Source organism: Phoenix dactylifera, chromosome 11 (assembly GCF_009389715.1).
Source record: "Phoenix dactylifera cultivar Barhee BC4 chromosome 11, palm_55x_up_171113_PBpolish2nd_filt_p, whole genome shotgun sequence".
NCBI classification, from domain to species: domain Eukaryota; kingdom Viridiplantae; phylum Streptophyta; class Magnoliopsida; order Arecales; family Arecaceae; genus Phoenix; species Phoenix dactylifera.
This window is the reverse complement of record NC_052402.1, coordinates 3274022-3297716: the sequence shown is the minus strand read 5'-3', so window position 1 is coordinate 3297716 and position 23695 is coordinate 3274022. Positions and strand designations below refer to the sequence as shown.

At 38.2% G+C, this 23695-nt stretch overlaps 2 protein-coding genes across 5 annotated transcripts; one reads left to right on the top strand and one right to left on the bottom strand.

Moving 5' to 3' along the window:
* Positions 1-1859: 1859 nt before the first annotated feature.
* Positions 1860-6221, top strand: LOC120112319 (aldehyde dehydrogenase family 2 member C4-like). The gene is made up of 9 exons (XM_039131279.1): positions 1860-1962; positions 3171-3313; positions 3600-3983; positions 4291-4380; positions 4556-4729; positions 4820-4957; positions 5305-5442; positions 5543-5604; positions 5726-6221. The coding sequence occupies exons 1-9, from the start codon at positions 1860-1862 to the stop codon at positions 5997-5999; spliced, it is 1506 nt and encodes a 501-aa protein (XP_038987207.1). The 3' UTR covers positions 6000-6221.
* Positions 6222-12616: 6395 nt separating this feature from the next.
* LOC103720700 (serine/threonine-protein kinase AFC3) lies at positions 12617-22641 on the bottom strand. 4 transcript variants are annotated; one of them, XM_026810056.2, is made up of 12 exons: positions 22291-22641; positions 22085-22202; positions 20186-20212; positions 19954-20110; positions 19820-19868; positions 19055-19169; positions 18816-18907; positions 18573-18720; positions 17000-17064; positions 16805-16902; positions 15505-15610; positions 12617-13178 (listed from the first exon to the last, which is right to left on the bottom strand). In XM_026810056.2, the coding sequence occupies exons 1-12, from the start codon at positions 22405-22407 to the stop codon at positions 13041-13043; spliced, it is 1230 nt and encodes a 409-aa protein (XP_026665857.1). In that variant the 5' UTR covers positions 22408-22641; the 3' UTR covers positions 12617-13040. The 4 variants fall into 4 exon arrangements, with proteins under 4 accessions (XP_026665857.1, XP_008808767.1, XP_026665866.2 ...); XM_008810545.4 differs by having other exon boundaries at positions 22339-22639; XM_026810065.2 differs by lacking the exon at positions 20186-20212 and having other exon boundaries at positions 19954-20129; positions 22291-22637.
* Between the last annotated feature and the right edge of the window lie 1054 nt (positions 22642-23695).

Genomic DNA, 23695 nt, shown 5'->3' with positions numbered 1-23695 from the left:
CTCTTCAAGTCACCGAAGAGACACAAAAATGCAGTCCAATTAACAGCTTTAAATTCTAGCACACTAATCTGAATTTTTTCACTCCTATTAGCCTTTTGGAATCCCAAAAACTAGCTTCCAAAGAAGCACCAATGTTCCCCAAGTTTGCCTTGAAACAAGTAATCAAAGAAGCTTTAATTACCCAAGCAAACATTGAATAACCAAGTGTCTTCCCAACAAATTTGAAGACAACATATCTCACAACTTCTAAGCATAATTAAATGCATAAGGAGGGATGCCCAACAAAACGAGAGGAGTATGTGAGGATCCGTACGAGCATGTTTGCTGGATAGATCATGGGTCTTTATATAGAATCAAGAAACTCAAATAATAATTTATGGCTAGTGTCCGTCGGGTGAGGAAAAAGTTTACAGGAGCTGACTCCTGATTTAACATGAAGATACATTTTCGGCTGCCTTGGATCCAAACTTCCTTCCGAATCCACTCATCCATACCCACCAAGAGGAGCATCCATGTGAGATGCAAAGCAGCAGTTGATCCAAATGGTGCCTGTACGAGCTGACCTCGAGACTCTGTTTGCTATGCTCAAATCCTTGGTTACGATTCCAGATCCTATCTTGCAGCATTCGCCTTCTCTATCGCCTCCTCGATCGTCCTAACAGAAAGGGGAAAGCATGATGCCATGAGTACGGTACTAGTCTCGCGTAAGGGGAACTGATCCGAGCTTCATCGAAATTTCATTACATTCTTTTTAGTTGTATAATTTTCTAGGAAAACATGCCTTCTATTTTTCTTTTTTCTTTTTTGTGACAAAAAAAAAGATCTATCTCCATGCATTCTTATTTCAGAACTTCATCATTTTTTTCTACCATTTTGACTGAATATTTCATGGAATCTTTCAGTGCAAGAAGAGGCTTAGCGAAACTTCATGAGGGACATCAGAGCTCCAAATATCTCATCTTGGGCAATCTTCATGTCCTCCTGGCAACAAAGCAACGGATAATGTTATCTTTCCGGAACTAGATGAAGACTCCTGTTGATGCAATCAAGTGGTTCAATAAAGTGCACGTGTACGAAGTACAATTTTTCAACTACTTTTGGAAAATACTATACAGTAATAGAATTAATTATTATAAATAAAAATTTCAATAGTCAAAGTTTATTGCATATTAAGCAATGAACTTTATTTATTACTGTACAGAAATTTCTGTCATTGATACATCTGTTATTGGCATTCATATGCAAAAAATTTTGCACAAGATGAATCGATGCATAAACTTCCATCATTATACCAGTGTCATTAATAGATATGCATAAAGCATGGTTGTTTTTCTCCAATTTTTTATCTACTTTTGAAATGCAATTTGGCTATGTAATAAATTTATAATAAATAAAATACTTCAATAACCAAGTTTCTGTGGCATATTAAGCAATGATCATTAATGATCCTGCGCACATTAACATCGGCAGCATTAATACTATTGCATATTAAGCAATGAACTTTAATAAGAATTGTATATATCTATTGATATAATAAAATAATATATTATTAAAAAATTATAAGAACATGATCAAATCAGCATACCTTAAAATATAATAAATACTAAACTAAAATATTAGTATAATTCTATGTCCCAAATGGGATATAGATAGGGTAAGATAGTAAGTCTATTAGTATTTATAGTAAGTATTAATAAAATCACTAAAATACTAGTATCCTTTTATGGAAAAACATCTTCACGAACTCCATAAAAAGGCTGACCGAGCCATTCTGCTTCGCCGCAAACGCAAAGAAGGGGAGGGATATTCTGGGAAGAAGGAAGGATCTGTTTGCGGAGAGACATCGGCTATTCTTCTCCATGGCTGACCATTGCAACGGGAACTCCGGCGGTGCCTTCAAGATGCCAGCGATAAAGTTCACCAAGCTCTTCATCAATGGCCAATTCGTCGACTCCGTCTCTCGTACCCAGCTTCTCCTTCCTCTAACTTATATAGTTTCCCTAGATCAGGATATAGAGATAATATCTTATTCCGGATTCCAATGCTAATACGATAAAAAAATTAATTAGTTCAGATGTCAGTTTTCCATTTTTTGTATTATTTAATTCGAGGTATTCCATCAAAAACTGTGCTCTTTTGAGGTGAACAAGTGGAGCGAACGCATAGACCATAGAAAAAAGAAGAAAATATTGCTCCTTTTCTCCAGATCTATAATGAAGCCAGAATAAGTTCTTGCTTCCAAAGAGCTATTGGCATGGATCTCAAAGCGATCCGACGGTAGGAGGAGATTGGTGGATGTGAGGAGAGGGAGCGGTGGTAGGATTGTGTGGAGAGAGATGAGAAGAAAGAGCGATTAAGGGCACGGATCACAAAGTGATCCAGTAGGAGTAGAAAATACCATCACGGATTTCAAAGCGATCCAATGGGGATGGAAATATCGATCTGAAAGTTATACGGATGAGAAAAGGGTGAGCATAAGGAAAATATTTGAATTTAGATTTGGAAACTGTATTTTGCTTTTTATTCAAAAAACCAGCCGTTAATAATTTGTTTAAATATAAATGCATTATTGTTTTACTTAGACAAAAATAACTATTTTATACCTATCCTTCAAAGGTATATCTACTCTTTCATCTTTTTGAGAGTGTAAAAGCTACAATCAGCTGGGTAGGTTGTTTACGATTAGATGGCAAACAAGTTATGCGCACATGAAGATTCAAGCGTTGCATGTGATCGATCTTAGATTAATTTAAACTAGGCTAGGGCCGACCTGGAGCCAATCAATCTAACTCAACTCTTAATTTTTGTTAACAAATCTATACCAACCCATATAGGAATTAAGTAGAATCAAGATAATCAAAAATGAGACGGTCCACATTATGTGCCGAATTACTTGGAAATAAAAAAATAATTTCAAGAAAACTATAGTTAATTTTGAAGAATTTATTAAAAATGGAGAGTGATTAACAAAAATGATAAATTTATTCAATAACATCATACGATTAGAAAAACTAAAATATGTACAGTCTACTGAAGTCTCTATTGTTGCCCAATTTTTTAATCAATCAATTCAACCCTAGATTCGTACATCTAAAGAATTAGAAACATGGCGCAGGTCTCACTGATAATAATAACGATGTTTGCTTGCTGGCCTTGCCACAGGCCCACAGGGAAGACATTCGAGACAAGGGACCCACGAACCGGAGAGGTGATGGCTAAAGTTGCCGAGGGCGATAAAGAGGACGTGGACTTGGCCGTGAAGGCCGCGAGAGAAGCCTTCGACCATGGCCAATGGCCTCGCATGTCCGGTTATGTATGATCCTGGTCTTTCTCCCTCCCGTCTTTCTCAAATGGTCTGGCTCATAACTTTGGAATCAAAATGACCAGAGCGGAGTCATGGTTGGAATCAAAATGAGTCCGGAGGCAGTCAGTTTGTGTCCAAAAACTATACAAAAAAAAAACAAATATTATCTCCCAGGAGTCTCTTAAATATTTAGGAGCTTGTATTCATGATTCGTTCATTCAAATATGGTCAAGAGAACCCATGGATGTTCGATCCATACAACAGCTAGCTAATAAGTGCTTTGAATGATGAACAGGAGAGGGGAAGGCTGATGATGAAGTTTGCAGACTTGATCGAAGAGCACATAGAAGAGTTGGCGATGCTGGACAGTTTAGATGCCGGAAAGCTGCTCAAAATGGGGAAAAGTATGGACATCCCCCACTGCGCGAACATGCTGCGGTACTACGCCGGGGCCGCAGATAAGATCCACGGAGAGACCCTAAAGCTGTCCAGCCAGTGCCAAGGCTACACGCTCAAGGAGCCCATCGGTGTGGTCGGCCACATCATACCCTGGAATTTCCCCTCCACCATGTTCTTCTTAAAGGTCAGCCCCGCTTTGGCCGCCGGCTGCACCATGGTCGTCAAGCCTGCCGAGCAAACTCCTCTCTCTGCCTTGTACTTTGCCCACTTGGCCAAGCAGGTATATATAGCTTGTTTTCTCACATTTTTAAACCTAGTTAAGTACTCGTTAAGTAGACACACGAGGATCCATGCAAATACTCATATTTAGTCTTCCATTGATTATTTGCCGAAAAGATGTCGGATATTTATACAAGTCTAAAAAATCTGAAAAAATACCTTCTGATAATTTTTTTAGATAAAATCCTAAGTTGTTACAAGACATAATAGGGATCCCTCGAGAAAAGGAATTTATTTCTATGAACATAAATGAGTAGTTTCGAAGTAGTTCCTAACGTAATAGCAACTTCTTTCTCTTTTAATTACAGGCTGGTATTCCGGATGGAACGATCAATGTTGTCAATGGATTCGGTGCCACAGCTGGTGCGGCCCTCTGCTCGCACATGGATGTCGATAAAGTAAGGGAGCTATAATATCCAGCAAATCTCCTATCTGAAACTAGCTAATTCTATATTATCCTATCTTCTTTAGATCGATAGAACATGATTCCCTTCCTTGTTGAGGATTTCAGCATGGTCTTAAGTACGTACGGGCCAATTTTTAGTGACCTTAATCATTTATTGCTGGTTTCAGATTAGTTTTACTGGCTCAACTGAAGTAGGACGCCTGGTGATGGAGGCAGCTGCTAGAAGTAATTTAAAGCCCGTGTCGCTTGAATTGGGCGGCAAGTCTCCCATCATCATCTTCGACGATGCCGATGTCGACATGGCAGTGGATTTAGCCCAGAAAGCCATCTTCTATAACAAGGCAATATTATTATATATATACCCATTACCGTTGAAAATCTTATGCTTTAGGATACAAAGTTAATATAATTGGCGGTTTTTGAATTTTCAGGGAGAAATTTGCGTTGCAGGGTCTCGTATCTACGTTCAGGAAGGAATTTATGATGAATTCGTAAAGAAGGCGGCAGAGAGCGCCAAAGGCTGGGTAGTTGGAGACCCCTTGGACCCCGATGTTCATCAAGGCCCTCAGGTAATCTTCCTGCTTCTCTAGTACATTGTTTGCATGTGAGTAAACGATAGAAGCTATTTCCCATCATTCAGCTAAAGTTTCTGGCCATACGTTTCCAAAAGACCATGCTTGTTACTAAATTGTAAATCTAGTTCTTTGCTTCTTGGTCAACCCGAATCGGCATTGTAGTATATGCATAGAATTGCAAGCAACAATCTCGAGAGCAAATAACATTCTGGATTTCTTTTATTTTTATTCACTTGCGATTGAGCCAAACATTTTGTTTAGTTAAAGCATCCTGTTTCTTTTTCCTTTTTTTCGTTTTGACATTCTCCGGAACTTGACATTATTTTTTCTTCTGGGTCCAGATTGACAAGAAACAATTTGAAAAAGTTCTTCAATATATTGAGCATGGTAAGAGAGAGGGAGCTACCTTGCTGACTGGAGGAAAACCCTGTGGAGAGAAAGGTTTCTACATTGAACCAACAATCTTCACTGATGTTAAGGTGACAAAAAGGATCACAGTTCTGCTCTATTGAACCAATTGCAACAATAGGAGTTTTCATCTAGTTTGTGAAACATTGTCCACTACTGTTTTTTTGCCAGGAGGACATGAAGATCGCCCAAGATGAGATATTTGGACCTGTGATGTCCCTCATGAAGTTTCAGTAAGCCTCTTCGAACACTGAAAGATTCCATGAAATATTTAGTCAAGACGGTAGAATAAAATGATAAAGTTCAGAAGAAAAGATGCATGGAGATTGATCATTCTTTCCCCTTTTCTGTCAGGACGATCGAGGAGGCGATAGAGAAGGCGAATGCTACAAGATATGGCCTGGCTGCGGGAGTCCTGACTAGGGATTTGGACATAGCGAACCGAGTCTCAAGATCAGTTCGTGCAGGCACCATTTGGATCAATTGTTACTTCGCATTCGACCCAGATGCTCCTTTTGGTGGGTTTAAGATGAGTGGATTTGGAAGGGACTGTGGACTGAATGCAATCGAAAAGTATCTTCAAGTTAAATCAGTGGTCACTCCTCTCTACTCTTCCCCTTGGCTGTAATTAGGTAATATAAGCAGGAGAAAATCACTAGGTGTTTGAATCTCTGCTTTTGTGCTTGTATCTGTTCAAAGATTGCTGAAGCAAAACCTCTTTTCCCACAACAATTACAACTTTTTTTATCCGGCTTGGTATTTATGAGGATCATTGTATAGACTCTTGTTATGTTCCAGTTGTGTTTGTTTTACAGTTATGACGAAGCCTACGGTTTCATCATCCAGAAACTAGGGGATCTTTTTCCTTGCATGTTTTTTTGGTGGAAGTTGGGGGCAAACTGCCACCCACGATTTATTGAGAGTTTAACAGAAAATATGTACAAAGGGAAAGGAAAGAAGAACAGTGAAACAAGGAATAATCACTGCTCATTGAAGAATTTACAAAGATAGAGTGAAAAAGCCTAGCTTTTGATGTTCCTTCTTCAGTTCCACCAGATTCCACACCACCCAACTGATATGATACGACGATGAGCGCCTTTTTGTGGCTGTTTCAAAGAAACTAAAGATACTCTCCTCTGATGCACCAAGGATCCAAAGTTGTACCGAAGTTTAGCATGGCTGTCGGCCATTTTAAGAGGACACAGATGCTCCCAAGAGTAGAAAGTGTGCAATATCTTCTGTAGAATGGCATAGATCAAGGTGTTCCGCCTAGTAAATCTTCTAGCATTCCTTTCCTTCTAAATTTCCGAACATAAATCTACACAATTGGTCTCCGGTCTTTCTTAGAGCTAGTTGACACTCCTTCCTTCTCCAAGCCGTCCAAATTAAGGTCCTGAAAACTAGCCGGCCAACCCCTCAATTACAATTGGATTTTGATGGTGTTCTATAGGCTTCTTGAGAAGGAGCATTTTAGAATTAAATGCGAGTGGGATTCCCTTCTCGAGCCACAAAGAGCACCACTAGGGCCAACTTGCCAACCTTTCCTAGCAAGCACAGAGCTTATTCCTCGAGATCAACCAAAGGAAGACTTTAAGGGGAAATGCATGGACAGCTGAATTCATAGTTCGAGATGGCAGTGCAATTGCAGATAAGAGAAAATGTTGTTAACACGTCTCTGAAACACGAGTTATATGATACGGTAATATCCACGGTCAGCTCAAAGTGTGCTCAACCATGTAAAACATGCTGAAATGCGATGAGCCAGGTAAAGCCATCCTAAACCGTGCCTCCTTGTTCCAAGCCGTGATTAATCCATGACCTCAATTGAACTGAGTCATCTTGTTAAGCTGCTCTTTACCACCATATTTGTAACAAAGCAAGACCTCACCCCAAAAAGCTAATTGAAAGCTATTATTTAGGTTCCTTGATTCTATATAAGTATCGAGATCTACCTAGCAAATAACCAATGTGGGACTAAACACATGCCAGCACGTGTCATCACATACTCCTCCTGTTTAAGTCCTGACATTTACGCTAGGCTATAGATATAAATCTGTTCAAATCCAATCACAAATATCACAATCAACTTATGGTTATCTCAAATATAATTGTGCTATAGTATTCTCTAGTTCACATAGGTCATAGGTCGGAACCACTCCAATACTATTCTGTCATGCCCCGAATCCAACACCTAGGTCTAAAGCCCTAGAGAACATACAAGGCCTGAAAATTTATTACAACCTCAATATTATTGAATAATAATGATCTGAATTCATAACAACTAACAAATGTGGTAATGTTACAAAATTTAATCATCCAACCAGTATCAGTGGTGGCCTTTTTACTTATCCTTTCACTTGTGATCCCAACTATAGCCAAGTGCCAAACAACTTGCAACTTTGAAAGAAAAAGAAAAGAGGTGGTATAAGCTTTACAGCCCACTAAAAATCTCCACACGTTCACACCAATATAATAATAATATAAGTTTAAAAATAGTAAGAGATCGTTGCATACATCATTGAATCACAAACTGACTATCAATAATGCTCGAATAAATAGTATAAATACGTATGTCAAATATCAATAGAAATTCAGTCACTTAAGATTGATATATCATACGATATCTCATAGATTTTCAATATTATTTTCAATACTTTTTATTCCATTCATTTTTAACTTGATCCGAATCTATGATCAATTATTTTTTTGACTTTGGGCCAAATTTCGATCACATTTTTCGTCTGCGATGAGACAATCAAAAGGTGCCACATTTACCGCTCGTGACAGTACAATCGAGCGTAACATTTTCAACGTATGACGAGACAATCATCGATTCTTTAAATTTTCGGCTTTAGACTAATTGCAGTCACGTTGTTCGCCCGTGATAGGGCAATCGATAAGTGTCACATTTCCAGCTTGTGATGAAGCAATCGATAATTATCATGTTTTCCACCCGTGACAGGGCAATCAATATAATATAGTTAATCTAGAGCACCACATCCATTAATCCGATTATGCAAATGTTAATCATACTCATATATGCATCCATCATACTATCAATCATAAAAAAATATAGTTTAATACAAACACCATAATAAAAGAATTATTATATTATACTTATCTTAATCAGTAGCATATCATATGTATGTATATAAAATATCTATAATCATGCAGGCAAGTGTACAAGGATTTTTATTTTTTTGCTGACAACCTAGACAGACTAATCACCTGTCCACATTGCGATCTACGAATCAAGATGCACAGAACCCTGCCCGACGTCCTCTTTTTCTGAATATTGTTCTCCTACAAAATTAAATTAATACCAAAAATCATCCGAGATGTCTGACTACCTAGAACCTTCTATTGGTCTACTAAAGGGTCCACCATCATATAGTAACCCAAGACTACCCACTAGTCCCTTTTAACCAAGAATTTCTTCGGATCAAAGTTCGATATAATGGTACCAGACTCCGTACCAGTGCCACACTAGCATAGTGTCGGTACAGTATATGATACATATTTTTTTAGCGTACCGACTTTCGGTATGCCACTCGTACCGGTACTGATACTGAACCAGTATGGTATGTGCGGTATAGTACGGCATACCATATTTCGGATCAACTAGAGAGAGAAAATATCCAGATAGAGAGAGAAATCAACCTAAAAATTTGAAATCGCTCGAACGGTCACATAACTCTGACTTGAAATCCTTCCTATGGCTACATAATACTGACCTGAGATCAATACCAGCTCAAAGCTCCAGGTTGCACAATACTAGCTGGGATCCTCTAAGGGTCAGCCTGACTTCATAAAGTACCTAAACATGTAAAGAGAGAATGAGTAGAGAGAGAGTGACAAACAAAGAGAGCAAGAGAGAAAAGAACAAGAGAGAGGGGGGAGGAAATAAGGGAAGAAGAAGAGAGCTATTAGGCTCTCTCCTTCCCTCTCTCTCCTTCCTAAATAGAGGAAGGCCCTCGATGGTGCTTCTAGTTGGTGACCCCCAGCGGCCGACAACCCACGGCGGTGTCGAAGGTGTGCCATGCCCGACGATGACCATCGAAATAGAAGACAAGAAGTATCAAAACATGGGAGACTTTGCCTACCGGATTCAAGGGAGAGAACGGTGGTTGTGGTGGTGCCTTAGGTCAAGGGACCCACGGCCGGCCAATGGTGGCCGGCGATGACTGGTGCTGGCAGCATCAATTTCATCAAAGAAACAGGAGTTTCGATCCCTTAAATTGAGGAAATCAGCATCACCATGGCCGGAGCTTTGGCCATAGACTTCGTCCACTACAAGGGATCGGAGGAAGACCCCGGTGGTGAGCACTAATGGCGAAAACAACCAGAATCAAGAAAACATGGGTTCGGCCAATCAAAATAGGTGAAACAAAGCTTTTCCCTTCTTGGCCAAAATCTAACGATCATTGGCCGACATTGGAGCTCCTAACAACCTCGGAAGAAAGAGGAGAGGTGTAGCTTAAGGGGCTTGGATCCTTTCCTAGTTTTCTGGCGGCATTCGGTCGCGGCAACATCGCAAACGGCGATCAACAATCAAAGAGGGATTCGAAGAAATCTGATGATAGCTTCAATGGAGGGCCTAGGCTCTTCAATGGGGGATGAGAGAGGACTAAGGGATACCTCTAAATAGGCTCGATCGCGATTGAAATCCAACCCAGAGTCAGATTCCATCTGGCCAAATTGGGAGGAAGAAGACTCCCATCGGGTGTCCTCTTCTCCCCAGTTACGTGCACAGTACTTGCCGATTTCTTTCTCTATTTTTTTTTGTTTTTGGGCCAAATTCAACTGAGCCAGTCAAATAGACTTGGCTCAATTCACTTAGAGGGCTGAGTTTTATAATATTTTTCTTTACTGTAAATAGTTATGTGCAATTGGATGTGTAGAAAGTGATATAGGAGGATCCTCAGACTCGATGTGGACCATTTTGACCACTACGAGTGCGGCTGGATAGGGTTTAGGAGAAAAATACCGCCACATTGGGAAGCCGAGTCGCAAGCCAAACTTCAGGAGATTTTAATATGGTCATACGATATCCGATTGAGATGATCTTTTTTTTTAAAAAAAAATGGTACCTTTTTGTAATCTAGAACTTTGGGTTGAAGGTTGAATTGGGCCGGGATTTCATCGTTTAGGCTCCAAAATAGGCTGGTAAAATAGAAAATTTTTTTCCTGGGTAAAATTTTGACCGGGCGTAGCTCTCTATCCGATAAAAATCTGGCGGAGCGAAAGAAGGCAGAGTTGATATATAAGTCAAGATCTATTTCCTCTAAAATTTTAACTTTTTCTAAATTTTTTTACTAGAGATATCTTTCTTAGGAAAGAGAGTCCTACTAGATTTAGAAAAAAGAATTCGACCCAAATTGTGCTAGGGCAGACCTCGCATTATAATAGAGGCTGGTACCTCATTTTTTTTGCGAATTAATGAAAGAAAAGCAAACTTTAAGTCCTACTTTCACGATTCCTTCCATCTTTTACATTTTTTTTGAGTGGGTTGAAGGAAATCTTTCTTCTCCCCAATTGAATCAGAAAGAGAACTCTATTCAAAAGTCATAACCATGCATAGGTCTAAAAATATTTCAAATCTACATTAGTAATTTATTTTGAGATGTTGTATTTGCACGTACGAATATAAGAAATCTCATTAAACAATCTGCAATTACAACCTGATGACTTGTTTCCGAATTTAATGTTTTCTGTATTACTATGCTGGATCTCTGAGTAGCATAGGAGGGGATTAAACCGGGTGCAACCCTGTTATGCAGCCTTGAAATAAGGGCTGAAGGATATTGTGGAATGAATTTTGATCAATATCTTTGCCCTTCCAACTCCTGCTGCATTCTTTATAAGCAGCTGCCATCCTCCTAAGCAAGTCATGATTACAACTATGAACTCTGCCCACATGCAAGCTACCCAAATTAATGAAAAAATTTGCTTTGTATGTCTTACTGAAAAGAAAAGATGATGCTAGAATAATAAGAATATAGAGTGCTCTCTCACCAGCTAGGCCATAGAATAACAAGCAGGACTACTGCCCAGAAAAAGAGCGCCTATGTTTGAGCAATATGCGATCATTCAAATCAGTGCGGACCCAGCATCCCATGCAGTAGTTTCACATCCATGCAGCGCGGCCTGCTCAAAGGCAGAGTAGGTTGTTTTGAGCCAAATAGGAATTCCCATGAGGATGAAATTACAGCCCAGGTGAACCATAAACAGGAGTTACATCAGACTCTACTTGGACATTTGTCAATTGCACGCAGTTCCATGTCCTTCCGAAACCACTCATCTCGTAACCACCAAAAGGACAATCAGCCCGAAGGGAAGGTAACAGCTGATCCAAGTGGTGTCTGCATGAATCAATCAATCTTGAGACCCTGTTGGTCATGAGTTCAGGACTTCGGTCATAATCTGTGTCTGCAAGTCCATGCCTAGTGTTGTCGGCTGTCTATATTACCTGCTCGACAGCCCTGAAGAACGGAAAACAGAAGAAACATAAATTATCTTCTAGCTGTGGAAGCGTTTATGGGTTCCGTCAGCATGCAGCCCTGGAGCTCTCTTGACGGCTTCAGGGTCTCCTCATGGATCTTATACAGCAGCCCCCGCACGGCGTCCGAGGGATGTGTTTTAAGTTTAATCGGACCGAACAACTTCCCGTCATCTGGACCCTATCCGGCACTGCCAAACTCTCCTATATTTTGCTCAATCAAGTCCCTGAATTTCATCATCATCCTCCCCCGCTCGAGATCACCAGTGGCCCTTGAAATGTGTTATATCAGAGCCCTGCACAAAAGCTCTTAGAAAGTAACAGAGACGAGTAGAATATTATATGGATCAACGGCGCGGTAACGGAGGAAGGGCGAATTAATCAGGACATCTTATTACGATAGGCCAATCACCGAGATGAGCACCGCATGATGAATAAACTCCTTAACGTGCATGCAGTAGATAAAAATCTAAAATCAATATTTGAGCATAGTTTTCAAATGAAATCCACTTATTAAAAAGACCAGCTCATGATTATTTCATTACCATGAATGCCCCAGCGGCCCAACCCCTTCTTTTATCTCGAACAACAGAGAAGTTCCCGTCCAGCATCCACCACCAGTTACGTTGATGGTGGTTCAAAACATCGTGGTTCAAAAAGGTATCCGCCAGCATTGACATGATCAGAGCGGAGAAATCCGGTTTAAAATTAATAACCAAAACCGCAATCACCAAACAACACATAGCTCTTTGATTTAGTTATGATGAGCGCAACTAAAGATCACAAATCAGAATGGTTGGTGGAAGCCTCCACGAACCCCCCCAAACTTCAAGCTATGTATCTCAACATTCACGATGACAAGAAAAATCAAAAAGATTTGAAAAAAAAAAAAACTTAATACAAATGCAGCTCATAGCACCAGGTCTTCTGAAGGCCATGTGCTATTACATATTTATGCAGGCATCCACTAGCATCACATACACATTGGTCTCAGGCTACAAAATCTGATGCAGGCATCCACCAGCATGACATACACAAAGGTCTCAGGCTACAAAAACTAACACAGACGCAACGGGAAACTCCTCTTTTTTCCCGTTGTTTTTCTCCCATACAGGCATCAAAACTCTAAATAAATCACATCCCAAGTTAGCCACTTGTTCCTTCAGCTTTTCATGTTGAGTTTTTGAAGAAAGGATGGTGGAGCGCTTCCCGCGCCGTCAGCCGCTCTGATGGTTCAAACTTCAAAAGGCCATATAATAAATTGGTCAATGAAGCCCTGGAGTACTCCACATGCTGGGAAACCAAGTCCTGTAGGAAAGGTAGCGAAAATGACAATTCATCAGAACTCAATTAATTTTAGAGTCCTAGCAATGGAACTTTTTAAAAAATTAATTTAAATATAATTTATACAAGACTTTATAATAACAGTTTTCGCTGGTACAATATAACACAATATGATATGATTATCTTCAATCATTCTATTTAATAATCATATCATAATATATAATATTAATATACTATAGTAATCTGATAATAAAATACTAATATTCTATACTAAAATAATAATTTATTTCACTACATTATATTAATATTATTATGAATTTATAATACAATAATATGATAAAAAAATATTACTATATAATAAATTTTAAAAAAAATCATTAATTATTACATTATTTAGGTTAAATATTAAATAAATAATTTGTAAATTAAGAGTACTTTATAATAACAGTTTTGACAGTCTAATTAGATAATTTAAACCACTATAAGATGTCTTTTGTTATTATTTTCTGATACCAAAAAATATGTTCCCAATTTGGTTACCAAGCAGCGGTTAAAGTTCCACGATATGTCAAAAATATAGTTAGCAAACAGTAAATATTTTTTTATTAAAAAGTACTGTTAACAAAAACTCTACTGCCCAAAACTTTATAGACAAAAGCTCCACTATCTATAGTAATGCCAAAAAAGGAGTAATCTAACAAATTTTAGATGAATGCAATACTTTATTAAAAAATATAGTTAGCAAACGGTAAATAGTTTTTTATTATAAAGTACTATTAACAAAAGCTCTACTGCGCAAAACTTTATTGACAAAAGCTCCAATATTTTTATTGACATCCTATATTACTTGTGCACCCATACAACAATTGAAAAATAAATTTGATCTCACGCTAGCTAGGTCTATAGGTTTGCATATCTTACAAACATCGGACAACATATGCTTCTTAAAGGTTACAATGCTCAACATATCTTTATTCATCACAGCTGCCCTGAGAGTCTAACATAGCAGCAAGGGAATTGCTATGGTGCTTCCTCCTACTTTTTTTTGTCAAAAAATGGAGACTTATCCTAACCTTTGGCAATTAGTGCAGATCCAGGAAAATCTAACTTAACCAGTTTCCAACCAGTCTCACCGTGATGACTCTCGCTCTCTCTCAACCTCCCTGGGCGCTCACTCACTTCCCCAAACACAAAGGATCCCTCCCTCTCGTTCAACATCCCCTTCCTCCCTGGGCACCCGCTCACTGCCCCAAACACAAAGGATCCCCACTCTCTCGTTCAACCTCCCCCTTCCGCACCCCCGCACCCCCTTTTTTTCTCTCTGACTCCTTCCCCAGCACCCACTCACCAACCTGCGTCATCAGGATGGATTACCACAACAGTAATCAGTATATAGAATTCTTGATCAGTTTGATTACTTAAAAATCTAAGAACGCTGCAGCATGAATCATTATTACGAAACATGACATTTCACAGAGTATTATATCACTATGGTCTCAGTTTTGTGTAAAGGGCATACTATAATGGCTGATATCATACATTTGCATTTATCTAATTGCAAATTAGGCTCGCCAAACTATTGCAGATGACCTGATTCACAAAACATAGCATAGCTGACAATAACAAGATTATAATTTGTTTACTAACTGCTACAACAACTAGGCTTCTGTTTGATCTCTTACAAGATTTCCATTACCTGATTTGTCTATTGCCGCTGAGCTTACTCTATATGATTACCAACAAATTCCCATGTAAAATTGTTGACCCCATGATGACTGATGCATCTTTATACCCTTTCCAAAAGCATTCTAATTAGTTACCGGACAACCTATAGCCCAGAAGTTCAAAAAAATACGTTTCATTTGATACAAGAATTAGAATTAATTTTTTGTGGTCATTCACTAATTGTAAGTAAAATGATTTTTCAAAAAAGAATGAAGTATCACACCCTTATTTCACCAATTACCAATTTTTCATAAATTTTACATCACCAGTTTTTTCCAATTATAAACCTACCAAATGTAACGTGCATAGCACGTGCTTTCATTTCCTGGTCATAAGACAATGCTGTGCTATGACAACCTACGTCCTAGATGGGTTTTAAAAATTGCTTTCATAACCTGATTCTCCAAACCAGATTAGCCTTCATGGATAATTTCAACTTGAAATCTCCATTATTTCCTAATCAATGGCAAGCAAAAAGAGCATTAATCTGAATACAAAATCATCCAAATGCATGCTATAATGGACCCTCCACCTTTCAATATATATGCAAAAAATGATAATGATCTAATCCAATAGATAATTGGATATCAATGAATTATTGTAATACAGCAGAACGAACACATACCTTAAGTCGATCAAGTTTCCTTACAGCCCTGATACTTTCTCTTGACACAGCACCTTCAGGCCAATTCAACCGCATCCCTCGCCTAAAATATTTTGATGTCGAGGGACTGCAAATGCCAGAAAGGAGGTATAAGATGCAAACAATTAATTCTATAAAAACTAAGCACAAATAGTAAAGTATATGCAACAATAATTGAAAAGAACAGTTTCTTGGTGTAACAGATCTTTGCTATTAAGCATGGCAGTTATGTAAACATGAAAACCGTGACTTTATATTACGGTATCTCAAAAGCAATAGTGTCAGTATCATGGTAAACTCTCTTGCTTCAAAACACAATTAGGTTCCAGATAGTTGTCTGCTGAGTTCAACAAATAATCCAATTGATTTTTGGTAGTCTACTGTATCAACAGATATCAAACCCTGATCATAAATTATGAGAAGTGCATGAGAACTCATGTTCAGGTGGACCATGAACATACTGATCTTGGAATAAGTTCCTACAGCTGTCATATCTTGATCATTAATAATGCATCATTGGTTCTCATGTTTACTACAAATTGGCCAGTCCAACACATCTGTGTCACAAGAAAGGAAAGAAGGTACCAACTGCCACTAAAACGAAATCTCTTAAAGACAGCCATCCTCAAGGAATCTGGGCAGTTCAGAATGCAATGCTATCACGATAAATCACTAACTAGTATACAAAAGTGTAAACTAACTGATCTCTGAATCTCTTCAGGGGAGTATGAATGCTCTGGCATGCTAGACATAGAAAACGGCCAATAAATAATGAACAAAATCAGACAGATAAAACAGATTGGAGATCCATTGACTCCTACAGTGTTGGAGCATTGCAAATCATAGTTCTAATCAATCACAGTGCAGTGAACTTCCATATGGTTTATAATAGTCATAGTCCAACCACGTGAATAATACAACTCTCCATGTCAACAAATTCTCCCTGATGCCATACACATGCCCGATGTCCAGGAAATCCCTAAATGTTGAGGTTGTTTAGAAACCAATAACTTCAAATTCCTTCACTCTTAAGACTAGAGCGTGCACATTGTTGTATGTCTAATCCAAACTCTCTATTTTGAGCTAGAAATTATCATAAAATGTCAACTATACAGAAAACAACACTGAAAAACAAAGCAACCTGAAACAAAAGAGTGTCAACTCTAAAGGCAATTAAGAACACCTCAAGCATGCAGATTGCAGACAAACCTATATATAAGCATATAATTTTTCATCAATACAATGTGCAATCTTCCACATACAACACATACGGAAACCTTACCTAGCTCTCTGTATCATATGTTCTGGCAATGGTCCCAAAACCCTCTCCATCATGGCCAAATGCTCCAAATTTTCATGTGTCTGAAACAATGCTTCACCCTGAAACATGCTTAGAATAAAAATATATCCATTACGGATGCAAGGCAATCCACTTATCCTCTCTAATATTAAATCTGTGACAAGTTGGCAGACTGACCAAGCATAGCTCAACAAGGATGCAACCAACGCTCCAAATGTCACAAGGATAATTCCAACCCAAACCTGATATAAGAATCATTCAATGATGATAAGATGAGGACAAGCATTAAAAAAATGATGCTGACTCATGACAAACAAATCACAACAATTTTGCAAATCAAGAAGAAAATATGACAGGATCTCAGGGCACTTGAAGATCCTATAATTGAAGCAACTTTCAGTCATCAACATGAATCCAACAATATAAATTGCCATATCATACATATGCCACCCAAGGAAATTTATAATGAAGGGAAATACATGCTCCCCAACTTATTTAACTCATATAACATAAGGCCAGTCATACAATGTCCCTTGGAAGCTTTAGTTCTGTGGTTTTTGGAGTGCCAGCACATACTAAGACATGACTGAAGATGGAACGAGACCCCTTAGCATCATAAAAATAGTGTGCTACTAGTCAAAGAAGCATTTTGTACAAGAATGCTTTTATTCTCTATTATTTTGAGTGATGGACATTATAATCTAACATGTACACCTAATTCAACAGAAATGTTATACCTTTCTACTGATTTTCTTTTAGTGCAATTTTGTAATAGATGTAAGTTTTTTTAACAAGATGCATAACATTGCAACAGTCTAGTAGTTAACAAAGATAGATAAATTCACAATTACATTTATTTCTTTTGCATGAAGTGTACCTGTGTCAGATTATTGGCATTCAAGTGCCAGATGCTATGGCACAGATGAATACCTTGGCATGGCAATAGACACTCAGTGCTCATGCTAAATGTGTAGGTAACACTCCCTACAAATAATATCTAGCTTCACAATATCTGCTATACCTACACAGATACATGAATGAACTCATGTGCATGCACACATATAAATTCTGCTTAACTAATTCAAATTAAAGATAATAACAGGTTGGGCAATAGGGTTCTATCATGGGAGAGGAAAACATAGAGCATAAATTAGCAACAGCCATGGGGCACTACAAGAAGTACCCAAGATAAACCGAATCAAGCAAGAAATGGAAAATGAGGGAAATCAAAAAGTTTTCTTACTATGGAAAAGAACGGTAAATTTTTTATAAAAAAAAGACTTGAAAAAAAGGTGTCAAGTTCTGCTCAGAATCATAGTTTAAGACAACAGAGTTTATTCAAACAAGGAAGTGGGTAAGACTTTTTACTGAAGAGCATTCAGAAACTAGAAATCTAGGAAAGCTAAATTTGTCTAAAGGAACAATGAGACTACTGCAACAAAAGTTTTATCTCCCAATTACTATGCACAGGTCTAACTCAAAATTGATTATATGCACACAGGAAATGTGGCTCAAACTTCTAAAAAGAGATTTAACTAAAAAAAATGGAACAAATTTCCAGTTTTGTGCATAGGAACACATTGAAATCTAGCCTCCAGCGGTCTCTTATGGCTGCAGCCTTATAGCCATGAAAAGCTTGTTACTTTGTTCCCTTAAAATCACAACAGAAAACCAAGAACCTCACTTAGGAAATCCTGCATCTCAGACGAGTTTGTGAAGCCAACACTTCTATCATAAAAAGCTAATTTACCTAATATGATTTCAGGGGCCCTGTAATGCCTTGTTGAAACAATGGAGCTATGGTCCTGATTCTCAAAAGCAGTACTACCAAAATCAATCAGCTTAATGGCACTCGACTTTGGCAAGCACCTGAAGTTCGTCCCATCTGGTGAATTCCTCTGTATCATCCCAAGCATTCATTCAAAACTACTGAGTCCATGTACCTGATAGCAAAATATCATATGATTTCTAAAAATTGCATTAGTCAAAATACCTTATAGCTTGGAACCTTTACATATTCAGAAGACACAAGAAGAATGTTTTCTGGCTTCAGATCAGTGTGAATAAGGCGTAAATCATGCATATCTATGTTTTCAGAAAAGGAAAAATAAAAAGGTTAATCCTGCCACTTCACACTGAAAAAAAAAAGAAGAACAAATAGATCTATAAGAGTGGTTAGGAATGAAAATCCAGAGAATGAAAAATAAAAGAAGCTATGAATAATCAACAGACATGCTACAGCTTCCAAAAGCTGACGTCCAAACTCCCGCACAAGTCCCACAGGAAATGGACAGTATTTATTTCTCTTTAGGAAATCATATAAGCTCGGCCCAAGCTTCTCACATACCTGATAGCATCATCAAAGTTCATTCAAAGAAAATATTTGATTTTAGTTCTCCGGTACCATAAACAAACCTTAAAAGAACATAATATATCAAGAATTTGCAACAATCAGTTTTCCTATCTCCAAAGAGATTTAAAATTTAATTAATATTAAAAATGAATTAACCCTATCAACTCTTCTAGAGCTCCATTTAGCAATATCAGATAACAATTTATGTATGCAGGAATTCTACCCTCCAACTACTGGATCTTCGACAAAAAGCCTGCCAATAAAGAATGCGCCACCAAACAAATACGAACATTTTCTAGAGGAAAATGCTCTTCCTAATCCTCAATATTCATGAACTCGAAATTGCTTATAAAGGCTGTGAATTGTTTAATAACCCAGTAAGAGAGGGAAATCAATCAATGAGGGGCACCCGGAGGTGTGTCAAGTAATGATAATAGTCATCAGCAATCTCGAAGTATGACTAAACTAAGGCAGCCCTTAAGCTGCACTTGCCTGATTATCTTCACCAAGGAAAGATAGTAGCATCAAGATGATACCGAACAGATCATGCTCTAGGAGATAGAAGAATTCATGTAGAGTAGTCATAAAGGCTGAATGAAATATTATAAGTCAATAACATGAATAAAGCCCAGAGCTGTACTTACAATGCATATGTGATTTCGGTAGTCAAACCACCTTCGTATCTGGACACAACTGAGAGAAGAAACTCGGAGGAGTAAAAGAACTGAAGCTTGATATCATCAATAAGCAACTTAAAACTACAAAGTCAGCCACCTACCGCTTTGATCCATCTTTATCATTCTTAGCAAGATGAGTAAGGACATCTATTTCAACCATTGCAGCATTACGATACTTGCGTATGCTACGAACCACCTTGATTGCCACAAATTCACGTGCTTCACGATCCCAACATTCCAAAACACGGCCAAAAGTGCCTGCAGTACCAATGTCTTGCTAACCAAGACAATAATGACAATATCAAGGAAAAAAGTTAAGTTTAGACAGCACACCTTCCCCCATCTTGCTAAGTATTTTATCTGCATGATTGAATGGGAAAAATGTAAATGATCTCTATTTTTTGCATCAATTTTAGAAACAAAAAAAAAATAAAAGAACATCTCAGAACCAATATATGCAAATGAGGGCTTCCGATGCATTTAAGCAAGATGTGAGGAGTGATAAAACATGCAGAATTCATACATGATGATATAACATGATAGAATATGATGAAGAGTTCATGCATGATGATGAGAGCAATAAAACATCAATATTAGTAAGATGTAAGAAAAATTTAAGCTTCCGATGATCTAATCTTACAGCATCATGGTTATGGTAGTAAATTATAAAATGAATGATATAAAAAAAAATATTGAGCAGAAGTTTAAAAAGGCTCTTCCCCTTCCATGACAGTAACGATTCTTAAAGCAGGTATTAAGGCCGTCCCTTGATGAAATGCTAAATCACAATAACCTGATTATAAAGTAAAATATAAAGATGCGTTTGGATGCACCTCTACAAATGGTGATCTTGACAACTGTCATTCTTCATGACATTTTTAAAAAAAATATATATTCTGATTTGTATAAACACATGTTTCAATATTTTTGTGCTCCTTGATTTTTTAATAGAATATTCTTCTTCCTATATGTGTTTCAAGAGGTCTTCGTGGTATCAAAAGCCATTAATATCAAAGAACACTAATTTTGTCCATTGCTCTCTTTTCTTTAAACTTGCCACGAGTTTTTACATTGCAACAACGACTAAGAATGTCATGTTGGACTGTGTCATATAACATAGATAGCAATTCTCATTGCAACAATTTTGAGTTCAAGAGCTTGCAGCGTTACTGGAAAGGGGAAACCATGTCAGATAATGAAAACCAGATGAAGACCTCACGTTAACAAATTAAAGGACCACTACTATCACCTTTCAAATTCCTATGAGTACAAAAGCATTTTAATGGGCACTGACTTCTACATCCAAGGTCACGCTGCTGACCAGGCTGGAGAAGGAATGGAACTTATCCCATTATAATTCCAACAAGACCTCTAAACTTAGGGAGGACAATACAGTACCCAGAGCAGTTTTAACAACATATTTTTCATAAGTTCCCAGATCATAATGCACATAGCTCCATGGTTCAGAAATTAAATAAACCCTTCCATTTCCCTATAGTCTATGAAGAAATATTGTAATCTGTTCTGAATGCCCCCAAAAGGTAACATGTTACAGTATCGTACATGACAGAAGTGATTTGTTAGTCTAAGCTTAAGTTCCTTAGCATCCTATCGAAAGAACCATCATTCAATCGGCTCCACTTCGGAGTGATGCCTGATCTTGTTCTTATAATGCTTAACAGAATATTCATCTCTTGTGTCACTTATAAATTAAGATATCACAATGTCTTTCAGTGAAAGTTAGTTAGCTATGAAGAGCCACACATATGTATCTTGATCGTATGAAAGCAATATCTCTCTCAACCTTAAAAGCATTCAGTCATTTAATGAGTGCGTTAAATCTTTTAATGAGATTACCATGGCTCCAAGACCGAGTCCCCACTACATAAGTCAAAATAAAATATGCACTCACTTGTTGTGCTATCAGACTTTAGAAATTTACATGACGCATCCTGTTATGCATGTCACTGCATGAATTCATTCATTTAATATCACGACTCAAAGATCATACTTGCAGAAGCTAAATACACCAAGATTCGCACAGCAGCATCAAATTGGAACTGTGAAAAGATATTCTCGATTTCAAAGAGAGAAAGAAATCATTCATGAAAATAGATTTCCAGACTCTTAAGAATATTTTCTTGATTTTTTTAAGGAAAAAAAACATTCTTTTTCTTTTCAGGTTTCCCGATTCAAATCCAAAGATACGGAAAGCAGGAGAAGAAATCTTACATCGCGGAGTGAGATTCTCCCCAAGATCGAAGACATAGTGCCCCTCTCGATCGTCATCCCTCCACGGAGGCGATGCTGCACCCCTCGTGCCGGGCACCGCCTCATCTCGGACAGCATCCTACACAGAATACATCAAGAACCATTTCCATACCCGCTCAGAATCCAACATACATTAAAACCCTAACCCTAGCCTCCCCTTCCTCTACCTCCTCGGAATCCCAACCCCTAACCCTAGCATCTGGACACGGATGGACCTCTCGTTGTTCGGGAGGCGCGACGTCCCACACGAGCCGAGGCCGCTTCCTCGTTCGCGAGCTCTCCATCCGCTCCGCTCCGATCCGCTCCAATCCCCGAGCACCAAATTCCAAATCGGGACGAAAGTTTCCGACGCTCTCGATCTCTTCTCCTGCGACGAAACCAATCGAAGAGCAAAAACCCTAGAAAACGTTAAGAAGAAGACGAAGCCTCGAGAAAGCCAGGAGGGCGAGGGGATAGCTCTCTTTTGGGTGAGGGCCAGGGGAATTTAGGGCTGGAACTTTGGAACCGGGAGAAAAGGCCGGGATGCTGCATTTATAACAATGTTCAGCGCCATGTTTCCCTTCTAGCCCCGGCTTTTGTGGTAACGACGAAGGGGCAGAATTGGCATCATGGCCCGAAAAGTACCCTATAAACCGGCTTTAGCAGTGGGCCGGGGCGGTTCTGTCGAAACGCAGCAGTACTCTATACTACGGGGTATGGCGGCGTTGCGGAGGGCAAACTAACTTGTCTATACCACTGCTAAAAATATGAATGCATGAATAAATATGCGAATAAAAATTGTGACACTTTTAAGTGAATCAAAATATGCACCATTGACCAAAAATATCTTAAAACAAAATAGGGCCCTATTGCATTATAATTGGTTGCGGATGGACCTAAATAGGACTGCAATTGGATTGACTCAACCACGACCCGAGTAGATCAGATTTTAGGCTTGTGGGTTGTAAATTAGGTTCTAATTCCAACACAATCCTATAATAGGGTTCTAATTCATCGGTTTGCTTGTTTATCAGATCTGACCTAAAGTGTTTATTGCTTGCTGCGTTGTCTAGCTCATTACATAATTTTTTACTATTTTTACATATTCGAAGAATTAGCTTGACTCGGAGATTTATTATTGGAGAGCGACTAGAGACAAAATTTTGATATCTTTACTTAGACGAAATTTTTAATATTAATGTAAAATTTTAAAATATTATTTGGTCTTGTAAGCCCTTTAATTTTGAATTAGTTATTTAGATTAAGGTTTGAATATTATTATTTAAAATTATTCCGCTATTTGTTTATGATATCATGTTGAGATGCCATAAATGCTTGTGAGAAGGGTTCTCTATGAGTATGCGGCGGTAGCCGCGACCCTGACTTGCGGCTCGGAGGCATGACAAAAGGCAACAAGGTTGTAATTTTAATGCAAATGAAGGATTCACCTTCGTATGAATTCACTATTGGATCACCAACTTTATAGATGTCAAAGCACTCCGAACTCTGCCATTTATCTGTCTATATATATCTCAAAGCGATTGATGGGTGGTTCTATAGTAGATTCATGCAAAATAAGATGAATCCTTCCTT

Excerpts from the sequence above, each read along its gene's own strand:
- LOC120112319 (XM_039131279.1), top strand. The coding sequence starts at position 1,860 with ATGGCTGACCATTGCAACGGGAACTCCGGCGGTGCCTTCAAGATGCCA. Across the intron at positions 4,381-4,555 it reads CGCACATGGATGTCGATAAA|ATTAGTTTTACTGGCTCAAC; the intron begins GTAAGGGAGCTA and ends TGCTGGTTTCAG. Across the intron at positions 5,605-5,725 it reads ATGTCCCTCATGAAGTTTCA|GACGATCGAGGAGGCGATAG; the intron begins GTAAGCCTCTTC and ends CTTTTCTGTCAG.
- LOC103720700 (XM_026810056.2), bottom strand. The coding sequence starts at position 22,407 with ATGGAGAGCTCGCGAACGAGGAAGCGGCCTCGGCTCGTGTGGGACGTC. Across the intron at positions 22,203-22,290 it reads GGGGTTGGGATTCCGAGGAG|GATGCTGTCCGAGATGAGGC; the intron begins GTAGAGGAAGGG and ends TATTCTGTGTAG. Across the intron at positions 20,111-20,185 it reads ACTTAGCAAGATGGGGGAAG|GCACTTTTGGCCGTGTTTTG; the intron begins GTGTGCTGTCTA and ends TTGGTACTGCAG.